The sequence below is a fragment of the Emydura macquarii genome, unplaced genomic scaffold, assembly GCF_026122565.2.
Source record: "Emydura macquarii macquarii isolate MOO-44397 ecotype Brisbane River unplaced genomic scaffold, CSIRO-AGI_Emac_v2 contig_3517, whole genome shotgun sequence".
Classification (NCBI taxonomy): domain Eukaryota; kingdom Metazoa; phylum Chordata; order Testudines; family Chelidae; genus Emydura; species Emydura macquarii.
This window is the reverse complement of record NW_027133654.1, coordinates 7967893-7990245: the sequence shown is the minus strand read 5'-3', so window position 1 is coordinate 7990245 and position 22353 is coordinate 7967893. Positions and strand designations below refer to the sequence as shown.

Here is a 22353-nt window from a genome sequence, read left to right as displayed (position 1 = left end):
TTCACTGAAGACGAGAGAGTTACAGCAACTGGGTATTTCTCCCCTAGCTTTTTTTTTTTTTTTTTTAAACTCAGCTGCATTTTGGTCTCAGTGCAAAATTAGGGAGGGTGGTAAGCCAGATCGAACAACATTGAACACATGATTTACATTTATTTCTGTGCAAAGGAAAAGTGCTGAATTTCACATAGTCCTACCCAGAACTTTCCTCATAATCCCAGACACTTTTTAAGAGTGCAGACTATCCTTCTTAGCAAAAGAGTAGCCTACATTCTTGGTCTGCGCAACAGATATAAGTGCCGGGACCAAAATGTCTTTGCATTCTCTGTATCTAATTATTACTCTTCAGCTAGCTGTAAGGTCAATGTCTCTCTGCTATGGTTAACGTTTATGAAGAGGAGGATTTATACACTGAGAATAGATCATCTGACAGCAATGATTCCAAGTTGGCACTGCAGGGCAGTAAGAATACCTGGCATAAACTGATTTAATTTCAATATTGCCAAAGAGACCAAAAATTAGGATGCAGTGGAAATAACGACTGTGCTGCTGATGAAATCAACTTTTCAGCCACTGTTTGCTCTTCTTCGCTGAAGGAGGCAATGATGATTAATAGCCAATGGAAAAACACAGCAACGTATCCCAGAACATTTTGAGCAGAAATGAGATAAAAGGGGAAGGCTAATATGTAACCCAGATTAGGCAATTGTGGGAATAGTATAGGAAGCAAAACATCATTCTGAAATCAGACACAAAGTGTGGGAAACAAGACTGGAACCCTCTTCGCTGACTTGTGAGCAGGCTTGAGAGGTGTGTGCTTTCTTTGTACCCTTAAAGTGGCTATAACCAGATGGGATTTATTTGGAAACATACCTATACATTTCTGGGTGTGTACAACCAGTGCCTTTAGGAAGTTGCTTTTACCACCGTGAGTTCCTAATTGCTGCACAGATTGTAGTCAGAGCTCTGCCTGATGTAGCATTCTACCACCTCGATCCCTGAAGTCTATATTGCTGGATGTCCTAAATGAAAGATGGTAAAGAGATTCATTTCTTTGAAAGCCAAAGTTCTATCTTCAGGCCTGTATTAATTTCTAAAACCATGGCAACCCTAGTGCAGCTAAAACCTGACAAAGGGCCCACATCTAATTATTAGAAGAATGCCTGTACAGTCTAACTTTAAAAATGGTTTAAAAAGTCACACGCTAATGGAGTTATGCCAGGGACAAATTTGGTCCTAAATGTAGCAATGTATCTGCAGTCACCAGGCAAGGGAAAGGGATGAAAGGTTATGAGAACCTGATTTGGCTTCTTATCTGACCCTACTATGCCCATAACATAGGCATAACAGAAAGTCACAGACCAAGCCAGTGAATGTGTAACAGAAGACTATGCAAAGCTTGGTTAAAGGTTGCGTATTGATCTGTAAACTGGCCATTTGCTCTAGTGTTAAGCCATGCTCAGGTTTCATCTGGTCCCATCTGGTCTGATCTAGCCTTCCCTTGGTGATGCAATGTAGCTCTGGGGAACAGCACTGGAGACCGTTGGAAAGGGTCTTCCCTTTCAAAAAGGCATAAATATGCCAGCCAGTCGCGGTACAGTGCTTCAGATACGGGAGGTGCTGAGAGGATCCTGATTTGGTGCAGATAACATAAGCCAGCAAGGTGAGACTAAGGACAAAGGCTACTAAGCCTGTTGATCGAATAGATGGTTTTGCTTTGAATGTTAGTTTTAATGACTGTTTAGTGTTGGTGAAAGGTTCTGGACTGGCCTCCCAAGAGCGACATCTTCTCTTTCAGGTGCAGCGCAGGAGGCAGCAATGAGCCTCATGGCTCATCTGGAGGAAGGAAAGCTATGGCTTTGGCTGCACTAGGAAACTGCCCTGCTGCTGGTAACCACGGAGACCAGCAATGGGTCTATGACAAACTGGGAGAACAGCTGTATTATCTTTTATGAATATTTAGTGGGACTGTCTCCCTGTTCAGCTTGGTGTTGTTACCTGCCTGAATGCGTAGAGTTAAATCAAAGGCGGCTCTAAGGGGGTGGGGTGGATAAGGAATTCAGGAAAGGTAAAACAATCGCACAGACAAGATAGCTTCTCAGTGTGTGTCCGCTCAGCAATTGAACACTCATGGCTGGCCCAGTGACTCAGGGCTGTAAAATTGCTGTCTAGATGTCCAGGCTCAGGCTGGAGTCCAGGCCCTGGGACCATTCCCCGCTCAGGGAGCCCAGCGCCTCAGCTCCAGCCCGAGACCAAATAGCTAAACAGCAATTTTTACAGCACCCGCAGTCTGCTGACCCGGGCCAGCCGTGGCTTGTGCTGCGGGTCTTTTATTCCAGTGTAGACTAGCCTCAGGTACCCAGCTTCAAAGAATTTAAGGCAACAATAGCTGGTTCCATCCAGTGTAGATTGGGGTACCTTTCCCAAGGTTAAGACAGAATCAAAGGAGACAAAAAAAACCCTAAAAGACTTTAGAAAAGGAAGGGTTTCTTGGGTGAGAGAGAGAGACTGGCCAGGACGTGTCAAGGAAAAGGCTGACAGTGACACAAAGGAAAGGCTGCAAGCAGCGTAGGCTGCTTCTCCCAAGTCAGACGCACGTAAGTTACAGATAGAGACGTTAAATTTAGGTAAGGGGAGATACATCAGGCCGCTATGGTTGCTTAAACCTACTTCTTTAAGAGCTGTGTACCTTTGGGGAAAAATAAATCAGACTTTGTTTTGAAGAAGTTGTTTCTATCTCACTGTAAGCACATGCTGGCCCAGGCTCCCAAAGAGATACCCTGGCAGGGTCCAAGGACAGCTGGACCAGGAATTAGACATGATTACTACCAGGGGCCTGTAACCCAGGTTCTGATCTGAGAGTGGATGAATTGCAGAATTCCAGCCCACAAGAGGCCTGACGTTTGAGGGGGATGCACCTGGAAAGATGCCAAGAAGGGCCAGCGGGACAGCTAGCCTGGTAATCAAGAAAGAAGACCATTTCAATGTTAGTGTAGATGGCACAGAATCATTTTCACTGTGAGAAAGGATTCTTAAGACTTGGTTTCAAAAGGGCCAAAGTCTTATGGATGGAATGGCAATGCCCTTTAATTCTTGGCCTTTCTGTTGCAATTACCAGCTGATCATTGGGAAATGCTAGGGAGAGGATCTGGCTGGAAATGCATTCAGTGGAGCCAGAGGAGTATTTATGCTTTATGGGAAACTGGTCAGGAAAGCATCTTAGTTGCAAGTGGTCTGCTCTAATTTATGATATAATCCCAACATAAATTGGGATACCTTGGAGCTTTGGATGTGTCTTGATTGAAACTCTGGGATGGAATGTTTGCTTTGAGCAGCACCACCAACTGCTTTAAGCCAAAACCTGCTGTAGAAGGAAGTAAATGTTGCAATGCTGAAGGCCAGGACTGATTGAATACTAATACAGGAGGTGGCTTGCTAGCTAAATGGGGAGAACAGGGAGGAAGAATAGTTCTGTAGTTTAGGAGTCAAGAAAGCTGGGTTCTATCCCAGTCCTCTTCCCCAAACTTGTGAGACCTTGAGCGACTCCTTTAGGGCCTGATTTTCAGTAAGTGAGCAGGCGTGCAAATGTCCAGCTACTTCATTAGCAAATCCCCAGCTTGCATACATGTGGCTAGAGTGGTCCACACAAACTGGGGATTTAAACATAAGCCCTAGTGTGCATGCAGACCTGGTAGTGCATCTGTCTAATGGGTGAATTTCAGTAAGTACTTAATCTCTCTGTGGCTCAATCGTCCCCTTTGCAAAATAGGGTAATAGCTCAGGCTGATGCCGGGAGGTTTCAGGCATTACTAATTGTAAAGCACTTTGAGATGCTCAGATGGAAGGCACTACTGACATACAATGGGTTATGGAAGGTGCCTGCCATCCAGAGAATGGATTCAAATCACAATACCACCAATCAGCATAAACAGTGAGCATCAGGAAGGAAGAAGGTGAGAAGGAATAGAGCCTACTGCAGACAAGGTTGCTATGGCATTTCTCAGCAGGATCCCAGATTCACAGCAGCTGCCAGTCAGGCACAGCTTGAAAGCCCTTTCTAAAATCATGTGGTTGTAGAAGAAGAGCAGAACTGAAAACTGAGCCTGTTTTCATCTTGCACCATTCATGAGCCCTGCAGAACCAGGAAAGGGGTAGAAGAGGGAGAGGAGATTGGTGAAAAATCAGAGGAGCTTGTTAATTAAAATAACTAAGGGCCAAATTCCGATACCCTTGCTCATGTGAAGTAGTGTCGTACCCTGTAAGTGGTTCCATTGAAATCAGCAGAAGCATTTATGGAGTAAGGCATTGCTCATTGTGACGAAGGGCATCAGAATCTGGCCCTAAACATAAACGTTTTGAACTATGATGGATGTTACTATCTTGCAAATTCACAAATGATGCTGCATTTTAATATGAAATATGCAGGTTTCCAATCCACAGCTTCGAATTTAAAGAAGACGCTTCAAAAATTCAGAAATAGCCAAAATTTGGAGCATGAGTAATGATAATTATAATGTGCAAAATCTGTAAGAACATATCAGTGGTGTGTATACATGTCTCTCACTCTCTCCCCATAGATATAAACAGAAATCCAGAGTGAACTTACACAGTGAAATTTAATTTAAGTTCTAGTGAAGTAAAACGAAAGCCCAAAATTGTCTCAGTACATCACAAGGTGGAAATTGCTAATCCAGTAAAGCAAAACTTTCTTCATGACTTCTATAGCAGTTATTATGATAGGGAAGTAATATTAAAAAAACCCAACCCAACAACTTTAGGGGGAGGGTGGGATTCAATTCCCTGCTCTGCCACAGCTTCCCTGCACAAGCTTGGGCAAGTCACAATCTCTCCATGCCTCAGTTCCCCCATCTGTAAAAGGGAGATAATAGCACTTCCTTACTGTACAGGGGGTGTTGTGAGGATACATACATTAAAGTGGGAGGCTCTCAGGTACCACAGGCCTGGGGGCTATATGATACACATAGTGACACACACTGAGGGTGGGCTATTCAAGAGAATTAAGCATCTGCCCCCACTGAGTTCAGTGGGTGTTTTAGCATTGATTTCAGTAAAAGTAGAGTTAGGCCAATACTAAACCCTTTAGAAAATTCCCTCCTTTCTGATTTCCTGAACTGTGAGGATAAAGCAAGGTTAACATCTGACTACCTATGAGAGGAACAAAGTAGACAGCAAGTTAATTGGTTAACCCTTCCCCCCTACTTTCTTTTTTTTAAAACAGACTTTACTGAAATTGTTCTTCAACATGAATCCAGCAGTGAGCATTCTGTGTTTCTTCCTCTGCCTCGGCCCTGTAGTTTGTGACCGGGTATACGTCCACCCTTTCCATTTGTTTTCCTATAACAAAAGCAGCTGCGAGAAGCTGGAGAACTTGACGCAGGAGGAAAAAATGTTTGTCCCCATTTCCATTGAGTCCCAAACCACCCCTGCCTATGATGAGAACCTGAGAGACAAAACCAAGCTGGAAACACAAACCTTGGATACCAAGGGCAATCAACGGCTGAGCTACTTGAAAGACCTGATGTATGTTCTTGGTGTTCGCTTCTATGGCGCGCTGAAGGAAACACAGAAGGGTAAAAACATTCTCCTGTCACCTACCAATCTCTATGGGGCTTTGATGTCGTTCTACTTAGGGGCCTCTAGCCACACAGCAGCTGATTTACAGAACTTCTTGGGATTCGTACCCCCATCCGGTGACTCAGACTGCACCTCCAGAGTGGATGGACACAAAGTCCTTTTGGCCCTGAGGACCATTGATGACCTGCTCCTCTCAAGCGGGGCTGCTGATCTGCTTTTTACCAAGCTTTCCTGCCTCTTCTCTGCTCCCAGGGTTCATTTATCTGAATCATTCGTGCACAGCCTGGCCCCTTCTGCCAATGATTTCTATGCCCGAGCTGTTGACTTTACGAAGCCAAGTCAGGCAGCAGAACTAATAGAAAGCTTTGTGTGGGCCAAAGGTGCCAGCAGAAGCAAGAATTTACTGACAAACATTGACCCATCTACAACCCTGCTGTTTGCGACATACATTCAGTTAAAAGGTAAGAACAACAAGCATTAATTTCAATGGTACTCTCGGGGTTGGGGGGCAGTTAATGTCATCAAGACTCATGTTTCTGCAAGCTGACACATTTTGTACCTCGCAGCTATGCCAACTTGGGCTTTGCTTTTATAGGCTAAGCGGGATCAAGCCTGATCAGCAGCTGGATAGGAGACCTCAGCTGAAAATGTGGCTGTGGTACTGCACTTAGTATGGCTCTTATTATTTATGGGCTGTATTGTTCGTAGAGCAGGTGCCTCACTGTGTTTGGCGCTGAACAAAGACTGTTACTATCCCAAAGAGCTTACAATCTAAACAGACAAGACACAGGGTGGGCAAAAGGGAGTATTATAATTCCCGTTACAGACATGAAACCACATAAAGTGATTAAGTGACTTGCCCAGAGTCACGCTGGAATTCTGTCTCAGAATCAGAAACTGAACCAAGATCTCCCGAGTCTCACTCCAGTGCCTTAACCACAAGCTCATCCTTCTCCCCTGGTGCATATCTTGTCAGGGCATCCCTGCCCCCGGAGTGCAGTGCCGTGTAATTGATACTGCATGAGAAGGGTCCCAGTCTATGGATAAACCGAGACGGGCAACATCTGTAAGCCAGCCACAGAGTCATTGCTGAGCATAAAGGGGGACTCAGAGGAGAATGGAGGGAGATTACTTCTGACCACTTGTGTAGGGATTCATAGGTTTGGGTCCCCAGCCTATGAACCAAAACCATCCATACACACTGCCTGCTCGTTCTGTATCTCTGCTGGCCCCATGCAGGGCGAGGATGCTACGTCAGAAACCTCCCCAAGTGCTGCTGAAGTTCTGAAGTAAGTGTTCCGTTCCTGCACATGTCACATAGAATCATAGAAGATTAGAGTTGGAAGGGACCTCAGGAGGTCATCTAGTCCAACCCCCTGCTCAAAGCAGGACTAACCTCAGCTATATCATCCCAGCCAGGGCTTTGTCAAACCTCAGCTTAAAAACCTTTAAACATGGAGATTCCACCACCTCCCTAGGTAACCCATTCCAGTGCTTCACCACCCTCCTAGTGAAAAACTTTTTCCTAATGTCCAAGCTAGACCTCCCGCCCTGCAACTTGAGACCGTTGCTCCTTGTTCTGTCATCTGCCACCACCGAGAACAGCCTAGCCCCATCCTCCCTGGAACCCCCTTTCAGGTGGTTAAAGGCTGCTATCAAATCCCCCCCATTCTTCTCTTTTGCAGACTAAACAAGCCCAGTGTCCTTAGCCTCTCCTCATAAGTCCTGTGCTCCAGCCCCCTAATCATTTTTGTTGCCCTCCGCTGGACTTTCTCCAACTTGTCTACATCCTTTTTTGTAGTGGGGGGCCCAAAACTGGACACAATGCACTAAATGCGGCCTTACCAATGCCAAATAGAGGGGAATAATCACTTCCCGCGACCTGCTGGCAATGCCCCTCCCAATGCAGTCCAATATGCTATTAGCCTTCTTGACAACCAGGGCACACTGCTGACTCATATCCAGCTTTTTAGCCACTGTTACCCCCAGGTCCTTTTCTGCAGAACTGCTGCCCAGCTCGTCGGTCCCCAGTCTATAGCTGTGCATGGGATTCTTCCTTCCCAAGTGGAGGACTCTGCACTTTTCTTTGTTGAACCTCATTAGATTTCATTTGGCCCAATTCTCCAGTTTGTTTAGGTCCTTCTGTATCCTATCTACCACTCCCCCCAGCTTAGTGTCGTCCGCAGACTTGCTGAGGGTGCAATCTACCCCACCAGAAGAGTCGCACAGGAATAGAAGAACTAAACGAGATACTCTGGCCAGTTCCAACTGGAGAAGTTCCTGTCTGCTTACCTAGAACTCCCCCTGTAGCTTCAGATGGACAGTTAGCCTCCCCACTGCCTTCTACACTACTGGCGTTGTAGACTGCTATTGGCACCCAGGAGTTGCCATATTCAAGCCAAGAGGTGGCTGCTCTTGAGTGGTGGATGAGCAATGGCTATGTCTACAGTCTGGTAAGACACGTTGGGACCCTTGAGAATGAAAGCCTACATTTCCATACAGCCTCTCTCAGGAGAGTCTTGCACTAGACTGGGATACCAGTCAGGATCAAAACAATATTGATATACAGACAGAATGGTTATATTGGGGCCACTTTGGTGCTTATGTCATTAATAGGGTTTTCAAATGGGCTCAGTGCTGGCCTACTCTGCTCCTGTTGAAGTCAGCTGGAGTTTGACCATTGGTTTCAATGGCAGCAGAATTAGCTCAGTGCTGAGTGCTCTGGAAAACTTCACCCTAAGTCTTCATTAAACACGGGTAGAGAACACACTTGTACATTAGCTCAGTGATAACAAGGGGTGAAGTGGCTGCAACCAGCAACTGTAATGGCAAGAACTCTATGGTCAAATCTGCTGCACAATATATTAATGGCCAAAACAAACCAGGGAGGAACTGTGGACCAAGGGCTAAGCTAGCGCCCTGGGAGTCCGAAGAACCGCGTTCTGTTCCTGGATCGGATGCTGGGCAAGTCACTTACTTAACCTCTGTGGGTAAAATTTTCAAAAAACCCTTAAGTGACAGCAGCCTTAGTCCCATTTTCAAAAGCGAATTTGGCATTGAAGGGCTTACATTCCAACTGACTTTCAATGAGACTTAGCCTCTTAACAGAACTTGGGTGCTTTTGAAAACGTTACCTTTTGTGCCTTTGTTTCCCCACAAACTGGAGATAACTGGAAATCGGAGTTTCCTAGCTCCCCTGGAAGTGATGAGCTGGAATGTTTTTTTAATGTTAGGGCTTGTCTACATTTATGGTAGAACTGCACCACTAGAGACACTACCTATGCCGACAGGAGAGGTTCTCATGTCTGCATAGATAATCTACCTCCCTGAGAGGCAGTAGCCAGGTCAACAGAAGATTAGATCTTGCACTGTCTACACCAGGGGTTAGGTAAATTTAACTATGTCGCTCAGGGGTGTGGATTTTTCACAGCCCTGAGCATAGTAGCTGAGTCAACCTAACTTTTTAGACTAGACCAGATCTAATTTGAGCTCCTCAGATGAAAGGCGCTGGCTCTTTGAGGCAGCAACCTTATTTTCAGACTTGCCTATAAGGCACTTAGCATAATGTTGGTGCTGTAGAAATAACAGGTATTATTATGAATCTTACCTTTTAACCTTGCGCTGAGCTGAGCACCACCACAGGGGCAAAGTTTTCCTTTAAGAGCTATTACTTTGGATCACCGTCCTCTGTGTTGGAAACTCACCATTTGATTGATTTGGAAATGTCCGTTTGCCATGTCTCTCTGCTTCACAGGTTTGGCTCTATTTTCTCCGCTTTCTTAGGAGGACGGACAGATGGCCGGATGGCTGGACACACACACATGCCCCACAGACGCCACATGTGGGCTAGAGAAAAGAAGTTCGGACATGGATGAATTAGAAACTAGCCATTGCTATAAGCAGCAGATCTTGCTTGGCTCTTCTGTTTGCTGAAGAGCGGCCATGTTAACTTACATTTGCAAGCACCACATTTTCTTCCAGTAAACACAGGAGAGGAAAATATATTGAGTTCTTCTATTACATTACTTCTACATATGGTCATAAGATACTACCCATAGTTGTGAGACTGTCTCGGTGGTAGAAATCCAATTAGAAACCAAGGTTTCACCATTTTAGACCTCCCAGTTGTAAGCCACTTATATATAGCTATTTTAAATAAAAACTTAGACCCCCTTCTCCACATTACAGAATGTATTGTGGTACAACCACCATGTTCATAAAGGGACTGTCAAGCATAGTACAGCCACAACAAACAAGCCTAAGAACCATTTTTGAAATTCTTTGCAGGTCACCAGTAATTAAACACATTTATTGGGGGAGGATAGAAAATGTTTTTCAAAGTTGCAAAAATAAATAATTACAAATCAAGTAGAGAACCTGGATCCTACAATAGCACAGCTGGGCAGTAGGACTGGTCAAAAATTTTCCATCCAGACTTTTTCAGCAGAATATTTTTGGTTTTTTTGACAAAAAGTCTGTTTTCTACAGACTAGAAAGCCATTTTCTGACTAGCACTACTAAATGGGTGCAAAATTTGGGTTACTAAGTATAGGAAATATTACTTGAAGTATAGATGAACAATGGTTCTCTACTAGGAGGCGGGAGAGTCAGAGTCCTCGTGCAGCTGGTCAGCCTAGAGTTTCTGCAAGCCTCTATGCTTTTATCCCTCCCTTCTCTTGTCCTTCTTGATATATGCCTCTTTCCTTTGATAATGGAGTGAAAAGGTTACCCAAAGTCACAGCCCCCTTTGACTTGACACAAGCTGACTCTCAGTAATAAAGCATTTCTTTCGGTTATACAGCTAAGATGATCTATTCCTGTTACACAGGGGCTCTTTCTTTCTTTCTTGAGTTTCTTATTACAAGAAAAATCCACTTTAATATGGTTAAATGTAAATATATACATCTAGGAACAAAGAATGTAGGCCAGGCTTACAGGATGGGGAATTCTATCCTGGGAAGCAGTGACTCTGAAAAAAATTTGGGGGGTCATGGTGGGTAATCAGCTGAACGTGAGCTCCCAGTGTGATTCTGAGGCCAAAAGGGCTAATGTGATCCTTAGATGCATAAATAGGTGAATCTCGAATAGGAGTGTAGAGGTTATTTTACCTCCATATTTGGCACTGGTGTGACTGTTGCTGGAATATTGTGTCCACTTCTGGTGTCCGTAATTTAAAAAGGATGTTGATAAATTTGAGAGGGTTCAAGGAAGAGCAATGAGAATAATTAAAGGATTAGAAAGCCTGACAGTGATAGACTCAAGGAGCTTAATCTATTTAGATTAACAAAGAGAAGGTTAAGGGATGACTTGATTACAGTCTACATGTACCTACATGGGGAACAAATATTTTAATAATGGGCTCTTCAACCTAGCAGAGAAAGGTATAAAATCATTCAATGGCTGGAAGATGAAGCTAGACAAATTCAGACTGGAAATAAGGTATACATTTACAACAGTGAATAACTAACCCATAAAACAACTTACCAAGGGTCATGCTGGATATTCCACCATCTCAGACACTTTTTAAAGCAAGATTGGATTTTTTTCCTCAAAGATCTGCTTTAGGAATTATTTTGGAAATATTCTGTGGTCTGTGTTATACAGGAGATCAGACTAGATGATCACAGCAGTTGGTTCTGGCCTTAGAACCTATGAATACTGGTGTGTATTTAAGGAAAAATTCTTTCCCACTTACTTCTGCTGAATACAATGACGTGACAAATGGGTTGGCAAAGACTCATTAGCTTGGGGATTGCCTTCAGTATTTTTTTTTGGGGTGGGGAAGGGTGAATAGTTCATTGTCAGGAGAATAGGGCTAGCTCCCTTCACACACTAATATTATACAGAAGACCCAGTAGAAACATAGTATGATTTACAGAACTGTTGGCTAGATACTTAACTGGGAAGTCCATGTAGCTCTGTTGAAGTCAATGGAACTATGCAGATTTACAGTTGCTGAGGATCTGCTCCACCAAATGGTAATGAGCTTGACCCTGCATCCAAAGTCAACGGCAAGGAAATTTCAGTGACACAGAAGCAGGTCAGATTAATTATAACAACTAATGCTGATACTGCAGAGGCAGCACACTGTCATGGTCATGCTGATTTGTTTGTCAAACCAAGGACTTTTCACTGGCAGCATTTAGCAAAATGACATACCACCAGCAACTGATGTTCCTTAGCTGTGTTCATAGTTCAAATTGAAGGCTTTTAGCAACAAAGGGGTGTGTGTGAGAGAGATATTCCCGATGAGATTAGCTCTTTGATCAGAGTGAGGTGAAAAAGTGAGTTATGTTTATTTAATAGGATCATAGGAACTATCCTGGAGTAGACCCGATGTCCATCTAATCTAGTGTCCTGACTCGGACAGAGAGCAGTACCAGCTGCCTCAGGAAGGGGCAAGAATCCCTGCAGGAGGCAGCTATACGATAACCTGCCCCCCAGGAAAAGTTTCCTCTTAACTCAAAATCGTTAGAGGTTGGTTTATGGCATGGCCTGAAGCGTGAGGGTTTATAATCCTTCCAAAACTCCTTAAAATACATTTACTATTACAATGCTGCATATGCTTGTTTTCCATATAAATATCCACTTTGTTTTTTAACACTGCAGTAGTCTTGGCTTGTAATATCATGCGGCAATGAGTTCCACAGGCTATTTTTACCCTGAATGAAAAAAGTATTTCCTTTTTATCAGTCCTAAATTTGCTTCCTTTCAATTTCAGTTTATGTCCCCTTATTCTTATATTATGAGAAGAGGTGACTAGCTGCAGCAGATATACCTTTTCTACCCTTCATTATCAAATATACTTTCAAGTATCTTATCTGTTTCTTCGCTAAGGTGAGAGAAGAATTATGCGTAGCAGTATGTAGAAGTATTATGCACATAATACGCTTTTCATGAAAGCTTGTTTCAGAGGCAATTTCAGAATATTTCTGTACTGTAATGTACTTACAGTGTGTAAATTTCATGTGCTAACAGTACCTGCATTTGCCATTTCTATTATTCATAACATACTTGACACTAAAAACACTGATCAGTCTAGATAGTTCTTAGAAGGATTAGATTATCGGTAAACATTTATTTCACTGTGCACTCACAAACTGATGGAAAAATAGTTTAATAGATTATAAAAATTTACAGATAAGCAAAGTAAGAAAAATGCTGCTCGAGAACTTATTAGAATTTGATTTAAGGATATTTACTTTGTATATTTTGACATATAATGTTGAAATTTGTATTTTAATGGTTACAAAGCTTAAACTTTTTGAATCTCAGCATCTACTATCATTAAATTACTGTCTAACCCACACAGAATTTTCTGCAAATTTAAAATTGATAAAAATAAAAATGCTTATAACCATAACTCTGTGCAACTGAACATTTACATACATCAAAACAGAAAAAAAACCACTTAAAAATAAACTGACATTTATCTAAATTACCAAAAAAAAAAAAAAATTTAAATCAAATTCTGCCATGCCTAAATAAATCTATTTATTGATGGAGACTAGTTCTCAGGTTAAGACAAGTTCTACTTTCCACCAATATTATATTAGTTTTTCAGTCTCTTTAATGTTTATCAGATACAAAACATTTTAACAAAACAGTAGCATGCTGTTGAATGACTGCAATAGTCCCAGTAACAGTCCGATGGTTCTTTTAGATATGGTGCCATAGGTATATTATCCATTGCCTAAGTCCATCCTTGGGTACATTCAGCAGCACAGCACGTACCCTCACGTAGTTAAACCTCATTTTAGGCATGTAATTCTCTTACAAAAGGTCACATTTGTATTCGCAAAAATAAAACTCACTCCTGCAATCACACACAAATACATTGAATCTCCTCCCCTTTCTCTTTCCCAATCTGGTTTACAGCCAATGTGAAGAAAGCCTCTCAACTGAGAGCACTTCAGGAGTTCTGGATTGATTCTAGCACAAAGATCTTGGTGCCTATGATGTCGGTAACCGGAACATTTCAGTACAAGAGTGATGACAGCAAGCATTTTTCAGTAATCAAAGTTCCTGTCAGTGAGAACGCTTTACTGGTGCTGGCACAGCCCGTCGACAGCAATGACTTGAACCAGATAGAGTCGGAACTCTCCTTGCATCCATCTTCTACCTGGCTGCACAATCTGTCACCAAGGTATAATTAGTTAAGTGTACAAACAATCTCACATAAGCATATAGGGATTATTAAAACAGAACAAGCCAGTGGTCCATGGCTAGCCAGTTTCTTCTCTCTGATAGTGGCCAGATCCTTCCGAGAAAGGCATAACAACCCTTCTGAAACACACACAACACTGCATCTGGTTGTACAATATTGTTAACACCAGGGGACCCTAGAGGGTGATCAGTTATCCAGAAAAGCTAGCCCTTATCTTAGCTTGTATAACTGCGTGAGTTCTCAAGTCAACCTTTCACCCTTGTTTTGTCTCCTCCTTTTATGTGTTGATAACCAGGATTCTGGGGTTAAATCCTGGCTCCATTAAAATCAATTGGAGTTTGATTACAATGGTGCCAAGGTTTTATCCCTGGTATTTTGCTTCTTCCCCCAAAAATAAAAAAACCATCAAAAGCCTTTCTATAACTGGTAACCCAGGCTCCCATCAACAGGGCTATTCATGCTTAAAGTTAAACACTTACCTAAATGCTTTACTGGATTGGCGCCATGTTGCATTAGCACTGTCCCCATAATACTGGGTAAGTTACCCCTTGAAAACAACACAAAGCTTCTGTTGGGCTGTGACATTGAAAACTGACTCTTCTTGTATGCCCATATGAACACCACCTCTGGTTGACCTTCACTGGTTTTAAAAATCCAAGGTCACTTTATGGGTTTTTCCCCAGAGACACTGTGGAACAATAATCCTTCATACCTTTTTCTTTTTTTTTTTTTAAATATATTTCCTGCAGACATATTAAATTATCTTTGCCAGAGTTAACAATAGAAAGCACGTATGACCTTCAGGAACTGCTCATGAACATGAATTTGTCTGGACTGCTGGGGAAGAATGCAAATCTCAGTAAAATAAGTGATGACAATCTTACTATTGGAAAGGTATAGTATATGCCATCCGTATTAAGAGACACTTTCACCTATGTATTTTGTCCAGCCAAATGTATATAAATCAGCTAAAAACATAACGCAACAAACAGCAAGGCCAGTATGTGTGTCGTTCCGAGTGGCCATGAATAAGAGAGTGACAGATCTGGGAACAAGCCACAGGTTGAAGTTTGTTTGCATAAACTGTTCAGAGATCATCACTACTACATACATTACAATAGCACCACAATAAAGAAGTCAGGTCTGAGGTCCTATTGCACAAAGCACTGTACACAAATATAGGAAGGCACGGTCCCTGTCCATTATAAATAATTGAATAGAAATCCATGTATGTCTATGAGCAGGAGCACGGTTTTGACATTTATTCAGTTACGAATCCGTTACGAATAGTTCGGCAAGCTCCATAGCTGAGGACAGACTGTAGGTATTAGGTTGGTCAATGCCCACCCTCCATACACTGAAGCCCACTACCAGAAATTGCAGCTTAGGAACAGAAGCAGCTACCATGTATAAAACCTGCATCTGGAACACAGACACTCTAGCCTGTTAAGATGACAACTGTGCATAGAACTGGGATGAAGGTCTATTTATTTTACCTTGGTTTTGTGTTCATTTTTCCACGTGGCATAACTTCTATGGTTACCACAGACACACACTGCTTTTAGATAGCGATATTCATATTCAAAGCACCATACAAACATGAACTAGTCCATCCATCAACTAATTTCCATATAATCAATGGCTGATGTGTGTTACTAATGGATCTTCTTTCAATCCTTTAAAAGCTTTACCCTTTGCAAGTTAATACCCAAGTAGATGGCATCAGAGGCCTAGCTAATTTCCAAAGTTGAGAGATGGTCACTGAGCAATGGAAGGAAAGTTTCTAAATGCTGGGGCAGGCTTTGTTGCTCCAAAAGTGCCAACTTTTCCTTACTTATAATTGCCCGTCAGGAAACATCTTTTACCGTGCTAACAGGTAATCAGCAGAAAGGAGGTAGCACATACTTGGAGCTTAGGTCAGAGGTACAGAGATAAGCCTGTGCAGAAAATCAGTGCAATGAGGTGGTCAGGAAGTGTGGGATATTACCTATTTGGCAGCAGAAACCTAATATCCAGGCCTGAATGGGGAAGACTAGGGCAGTGGTCTTTATATTCACGAAAGGGGGGAAAAAAGTGTTCTTGGATGGAGCATGCATGACTTTACTCCTGCTTTTTCTACATACAAGGACTGACAGGATAAGATTTCACCCTATCAAAGTCAATAGGAGTTCCATGTTTAACCCATAGAATCATGCTGAGTGTTTGCCTGGTTGTCTAGCTTTTTTTGTGTGCGCACGCTTTATTGGAACAAACACCTCAAGTATCTATTCATTGCACCTCCTGATCTCCATGTCACTGGTTATTACAAGTAAATGAAAGCATATGAAGTGTTTTCATTTATCACCTCACTGTCATGCTCTGGTGATTCCAGATTCACTTACATATTTTCTTTTCAGGTGATAAATAAGGCCCTTTTCAAACTGAGTGACAATGGAGTAGATCAACCAGATGACCTTGTAGAAGAAAATGGAGGTTCGCTGCCATTGGAAGTAACCCTGAACAAACCATTCCTACTAGCAGTTTATGAGAAGAATTCAAAGGCAATGCTTTTATTTGGCAGAGTAACAAACCCACTGAAGGGTGTTAAAAGCCAAGGGCTGGTGTCAGAGGTGGTGGATGGAGTGGAAAGAAGGGTAAATGGATAGGCAAAGCATCCCATGTTTCCAGTCTCCTTTTCTCTTATTCATCTGCTCTTTATAATCCTGTTGAGCAGCTGTAGTTGGCTTTGAAATGAAGCAGATGGTATTTCAAACACAACTTTTAAAAGATACACAATTATCACTAGCATTTTGTTATTTTTCTCCCAATTAGTCATCCACTAAGAGGGAGGAAAATCCTTTGTCTGTCTGTCTGTTGGGAACAGGATGATGGCAGTGTGAACTCTATGGCATGAGCAGCTACATTACAAGCTGCAGTCTGATGAAGTTGGACTGCTTAACATAACTGATGTTTCATTGCAGAGATATTAAGAAGGGAGTATCTTCAGTTCTTTTATACATCTGAAAAGTTGGGCGGTTGTGTGGGAGCAGCACAGATTGTATTGTAGAAGTAGTATTAAAACAATATCATGTGAGCATGCTTTGGGATGTTTCTCCCCCCCCCCCCTTTCACAATCCTAATGGAAAATAAAATGCATTTCCCAATTATATTGGGAAGTTCAAATAAAGTTTGTTTACACTCAAGAACTGAAATAGCAGTGTTATTACGCACACCCCTTTAGAAAGCCTTACTTTTCCACTAAAAAGCTCAGACTATTTTTAAACCACAAATAACTATTTAGACATGACACAGAGCTATTTATTATTATACACATTTATGACTGAGAGACTCCTGCTATTTATGGCCCAGCTTTGTAAATCTTAACTCTCACTGAGTAGTATTAACTCAAGCAAGTAATTTGGACTTGGGACATGAATAAGTACCTCTACATGAGTAAAGGTTGCAGAACCAAGCTCCTAAGGCCCAATCAATCAAGGCAATAGTTTCCCTGTTGGCTCTAACGGGGGTTTAATCGGGCCTTTAGATTGTAAGCTTGTGGAGGTAAGGGTTGTGGATGAAATCCTGGACCCACAGAAGTGAATGGGAGTTTTACCATTGATTTCAGTGGAGCCAGATGTTTCACCCCTTGTCTGAAGACCTGTCTGTATAGCATACTGTTGGCACTCTACTATAATGCTAAAATGCTCCAGAATGCAAGCTTTTGCACATCCTAATGGATAAGAGTAATTAATACAGCCAAACCTGGGAAGGCTGACTTCAAATGCCATGATACTGTTCTATATATTTATTTGATTATGCTGTATGTATTTCAGACACTATAACATTTAAATACTGTGCTGGCAGTGTATACACAAACAATTTTTACTTTAGTAGGAAAAATTCACATATAAAACATTTACAAATGGCTTTGTCAGAACTATAGTTAACGTAAAGTAGGTAACTGGATCCCTCATTCATTCCCATCTTTGAAATTCGCTGTAAGTCAGATTCACATTTTACAATAGAAGCCAAGCTGCAAATCAGCACACAGTGCACAGCTGCCTGTGTAGCATAGACAACGGCCAAACTTTCAGAAATCTGCTATTGATTTAAAAACCCGTCCCATCTGTTCATAAGAGGCACATGGTCGCATCCGTCACAGCCAAAAATAAATTTCAGACAACAAAAGTCTTAATTTTCCTGAAGACTGAGGCATGTATATGGGACAATACATTCAGCAAACGCACAGCTCTCTCCTGGCCATGGTGCCAGGGAGTTCGGTAGCAAGAAAACACTATCCACAGACAAGGAATTCCTTACCATATGACCTCCCAGCTCTGCCCAGGTATTACTAGTGGGAGCACTTAGAATGCGAGCTGCATGGAGCAGTGGTCCCATGCAATGGATTCTTGGTGAGAAAAGGAAAGCATATGCAGGGCAGGAAAGGGATATACTGCCATAGGTGAGGATGAGTGGACTATGAGTAACAGTGAAGACTAGAAATGCTGGCTCAACACTGCAGCATAGTGAGGATGAGACAAGCTCACATGGCATTTAAAGACTCAGTGACTATATAAAAATACACTGTACTCCAATTTGTTCTCATTGACTATCAGTAGTTTTAAAAGTTTACTACTTTTTACTCCCATTCAATGTGTCAAGGTTCAGGATACTGTCACGTTATTTATCTCAAATTTAATACCTTTTGATCGTCCTGGTTTTTCTATTAAATTCCTCAAAGTCTTTGGATTAGTACAATCATGCCCTACTCTGGAGGGATTCGAGGCTTAACAACATGGTTTATCAGCTGAGGTTTGTGGCTCACCAATAGTCCACAAAATGAAATATTCAGCGAACCATGCAATGGCAGATGGGGGATTTGACAGAGAAAGGAGAAGACTCTCTAACAATGGTCCACAGAATGAAGTTGTTAAACACTGAGCTAACTGATTAACAATGCGGTAATGTTGATATAAGCTATTTTTTATTTAAAACAAGACCATCTTTCTTCCCACCTGAAGGAAGTGTGAAGCTGTGGTGATTGATGGAAAAGGAAAACGAGAAAACAGTATATTCAGCTGAGGGGATTCGGTTCTAGAATGAAATTCTGGAGCTGAGAAAAATCCAGGCTCAATCAATCGCTAGAAAACTACTACAAAACTTTCTTTATTAAAGCTCTTCAGTCATCATCCATTACATTCACAGCAACCACCAAGACCACAAAATGAAAACCAAACCAAAAGAAACCCTACCTCTAGCTTTCCGTAACCTAAAAAGAGAGAAGAGCAGACCCCTCAAGAAGTCCATTAAGGCCTTTGATATTACCAATCTACTTTATACAGAAAATGTTCAGTTACCAGAAATAGCCAGTTGTGCAAAAACCTATGATAGAAGAGAATAGGGTGCATAATCTGGATCTTTCAATAAGTAGACATGTTCCCTGAAAAATCCAATGAGTTTTTGAAGGAAGGAGGTAAACAGACAATCATCAAAATATTTATTGTTGAGACAAGATACATTCTCCTGTTCTAGTTCCCCTACACTATTTGGAAAGTGCACCTTGTTAAACAGCTTTCAAAGAGGGGACCACTTCACCTTTTATCTGGCATCTTTTAAGAGAAGTTATTGCAAATTTCCTCTAATCTCACCAAAAGGTATTGAAATACTACTCTTTTTAAATTAAAAATAAAACAGATTAGAGACATTGAAGTATATTTACATCTTAGTTTTCTACATCTGTATAACAGCCAAAAGAGCCTTTAAGTCTTCACTGATTTGCTGTATGGTAGCTGCTTCCCCCTTCTCAATTTAAAGCTGGTCTTGAGCAGAAAAGGAATTAAACGTTGTATACAAAAGGGTTGGGGTCCCAAGCGGAGAAAAGAACCTTGTGGTTTAGAGAAAAAGGTTTGGCAAATGAAGCACAACACAGTCCATCTGAACCCAGTGGCACATACGGGCTTTAGGATTCACTATTATGTCAGGAATGTAATTGAATTTAAATACATACACATTCCACAAAGTAAAAAATGGTTCCACGAATCTTAAAAATATGGCCATCTTTAACAGAACTAATGAAGGCTTGGTTCTTGGCTTTCAGGAACAGCTGCTGACTGCAATTTAAATGACAATCAATGGCTACTAGTCTCACAAGATTTTTCACTATTTTACAGAAATTGAAACAGTAATATTGTAAATCTAGAAAATGGAGTTCAGATTCTATTAAATCTCATTTAAAAGATAGAATTTTTCACCTGTTAAGAGTTTTCTGTAAACTGTATACACTGCAAAATAAGCTTCAATATATTCTTTTGTTCTGTTAACGTCACATACTATATTTGAAACTCAGTGGGAAGCTTGAGAATAGCAAAATTCAAACTGATTTTTACTAAAAAGGACTCAGTTATAGTTGAGAAAAATGACAAGCCTACCGAACAGGCACGCACAACCAACTTTAAACACAAAACCCAGCTTTAGTGCATTTCAACAAGTCCTCACCCACGGCAGTAAAAATACTGACTCAGACCACTTGTAAGGACAAGCACATGGTGGGTTCCACACTGTGCTATCTATTCCTTTTGATATGCAGTGCATCACATCTTTGCAAAACAAACCACTCCTGCTATTACTGTATAAAGCCCAGTTCTCTATCTCCTTTTACATGTAAAACAACTGGACCTAGCTAGGGCTTCACAAAATACCCAGAGCTTTAGAAACCTTCAGAAAATTAAAGCTTTTCATAGTATATTTTTAATACAACACAATCGTCAATTAATAGCCTCTCACAAGAACTAGACACTGCCCAGACATGGCATGAAACATGACGTAGACATTCTACTATCTCCAACTCTTTCAACGAAAGTCTCCAGCCTTCCTCGATGTCTGAAAAGAGGTGGGCTGTGCAGTGCTCCTGGAAGGTTAATGACTGCAGGCTCCGGACCAAGGAGAATCCCAATGTCAAGACTCCTACGGGAAACCTTCTTTCCCTCACTTATATTGAGGGAGCTCTAACTTGAGTGCCACTGTTGATCTCAACTATGGCAGTACAGCCTGCAGAGGTGAAGTCCCTCATATAACCAGGTTCCAAACTATTCAGGTCTTCATAGGTTAAAGCCAGCACCATCTTCCAGTTTCTTCACCCAAGTCACCAGTATTAAGCTTGATTTTACAGAAGTACAGTAATATTTGTTCCACTGAAGCAGCTAGGTCTGATGTGTTGGGACTGTAGAGCAGAACACCATCAACATACTGAATACACTGAAGCTAATGCTTCTTTAATTCTAACATCTATTACACATTCACAATAAGCGAGTGCCATTAGTTCTGGTGGCCTGATTAAATTCCAGTCTGGGTAAGTTACTGTCAGCCTACCCTACAGTCTATCTGTGCAACTGACAACTAGTTTTCACCTCCCATTTTAAAATTTTGCAGTGTAATGTTGCTAGGCACTATTAAACTGTTTTGAGTTTCACCCCAGATGTGGTTACATTTCATCGGTGGATAAAATGATCCAAAGTATGTGAAGCACTTTAGGATTCTTCTGGATGAGAAGTATTATAAAATAAGCTTTGAGAAAAATTTAGCTGAAGGGACAATAAAAACTTTCAGTTCCTTCACAGGACTCAACAACATCCAACTCAAGAGGGGAAAATACACAGTTGTACACAAGAAATAAAGTGTTCCCATTCCGGTGAAGTTTCTTCATTCCAGAAGAGTTTTTCCCTTGTGTATGCATTTATTAGTTTTAGAGGTCTGAAAGTAGTCACAATGTCAGCAGATAGGACCACCGGTTGAAAATTAAGGTTGAAGATGAGTCATGATCTAAACATTTTGATTAAAAAGCCCTAAGCCCATGGACTCCACTGCGCCATTCCTTCTCCTGGCTCAATGATACAGTTAGGAAGACAATTCATTATATATTTATTTTAATCATTAAGTCAGTTCTTCCACATTGTAAGATTTACAATAAAAAATAAAGACATTTCCTTTGCTTTTAATCTATAATAGAAAGTTTAGAATGATTTAAACTGCCTTCCATACAATGGAAAACGACACTAAATGCTCTCTTGTAATTTTTTGTTGAAACAAGTCTTTGGGTATCTTGACAGAAGATGCATTGACTTGTTGCTGACGATGCATTAGGAAGCACTTCATTGCTACATAGTGTCTGGTAAAAGAAAAGAGTGAAAACCTCCCCACCCCCTTTTTGGAGACATGGTTCATCCTCATCACATGCTTTTGAATATATTTAAGGTTGTTCCACTGTAGTATGATCCTTGGCAGCTAGAACAAGCTCTATAAGAGCTGAAAAGCTTTTTATATTGTTTGTCTGCAGTCCCATCTTTCGCATCTAAAAAAGCCACAGAAGAAATGGTTACATTGTTGTCTAACATTTTTTGTAGGATATAGGTAGAAAAATTTGTTTGCATCATCTTACTGTAAAAATCTGGAAAAGCAGTAAATGATGTTTTGTTGTGTGATGACAAAGCAAAGTCCATTACTATGTGCGTTACTCTCTATAAAGAGATGACTATCCAGCTATGGTTACTTTTCATTTAACATGTTTTGCAGGCAAATATATCAGTTTTCCAGGATGCCTGTAGCTAGTGATGACTATA

General features: G+C 41.4%; 2 protein-coding genes across 5 annotated transcripts in view; one reads left to right on the top strand and one right to left on the bottom strand.

Moving 5' to 3' along the window:
• The first annotated feature begins 669 nt into the window (after nucleotides 1–669).
• On the top strand, nucleotides 670–16954 carry AGT (angiotensinogen). Of its 4 annotated transcripts, XM_067535950.1 has the most exons (6): nucleotides 723–807; nucleotides 1796–1887; nucleotides 5237–6053; nucleotides 13471–13738; nucleotides 14509–14653; nucleotides 16156–16953. In XM_067535950.1, exons 3-6 carry the CDS (start codon nucleotides 5261–5263, stop codon nucleotides 16402–16404), a joined length of 1455 nt encoding a protein of 484 aa, XP_067392051.1. In that variant the 5' UTR covers nucleotides 723–807; nucleotides 1796–1887; nucleotides 5237–5260; the 3' UTR covers nucleotides 16405–16953. The 4 variants fall into 4 exon arrangements, with proteins under 4 accessions (XP_067392049.1, XP_067392051.1, XP_067392048.1 ...); XM_067535948.1 differs by lacking the exon at nucleotides 1796–1887 and having other exon boundaries at nucleotides 670–807; nucleotides 16156–16952; XM_067535947.1 differs by lacking the exons at nucleotides 723–807; nucleotides 1796–1887 and adding an exon at nucleotides 864–1033 and having other exon boundaries at nucleotides 16156–16954.
• Nucleotides 16955–19218: 2264 nt separating this feature from the next.
• The window catches only part of COG2 (component of oligomeric golgi complex 2), a 46722-nt gene continuing 43587 nt past the window's right edge, over nucleotides 19219–22353 (bottom strand). Inside the window, exon 18 of the mRNA XM_067535946.1 lies at nucleotides 19219–22085. Within this exon, the coding sequence (XP_067392047.1) occupies nucleotides 21984–22085 (102 nt within the window). The 3' untranslated portion in view covers nucleotides 19219–21983. The remainder of the gene's footprint in view (nucleotides 22086–22353) is intronic.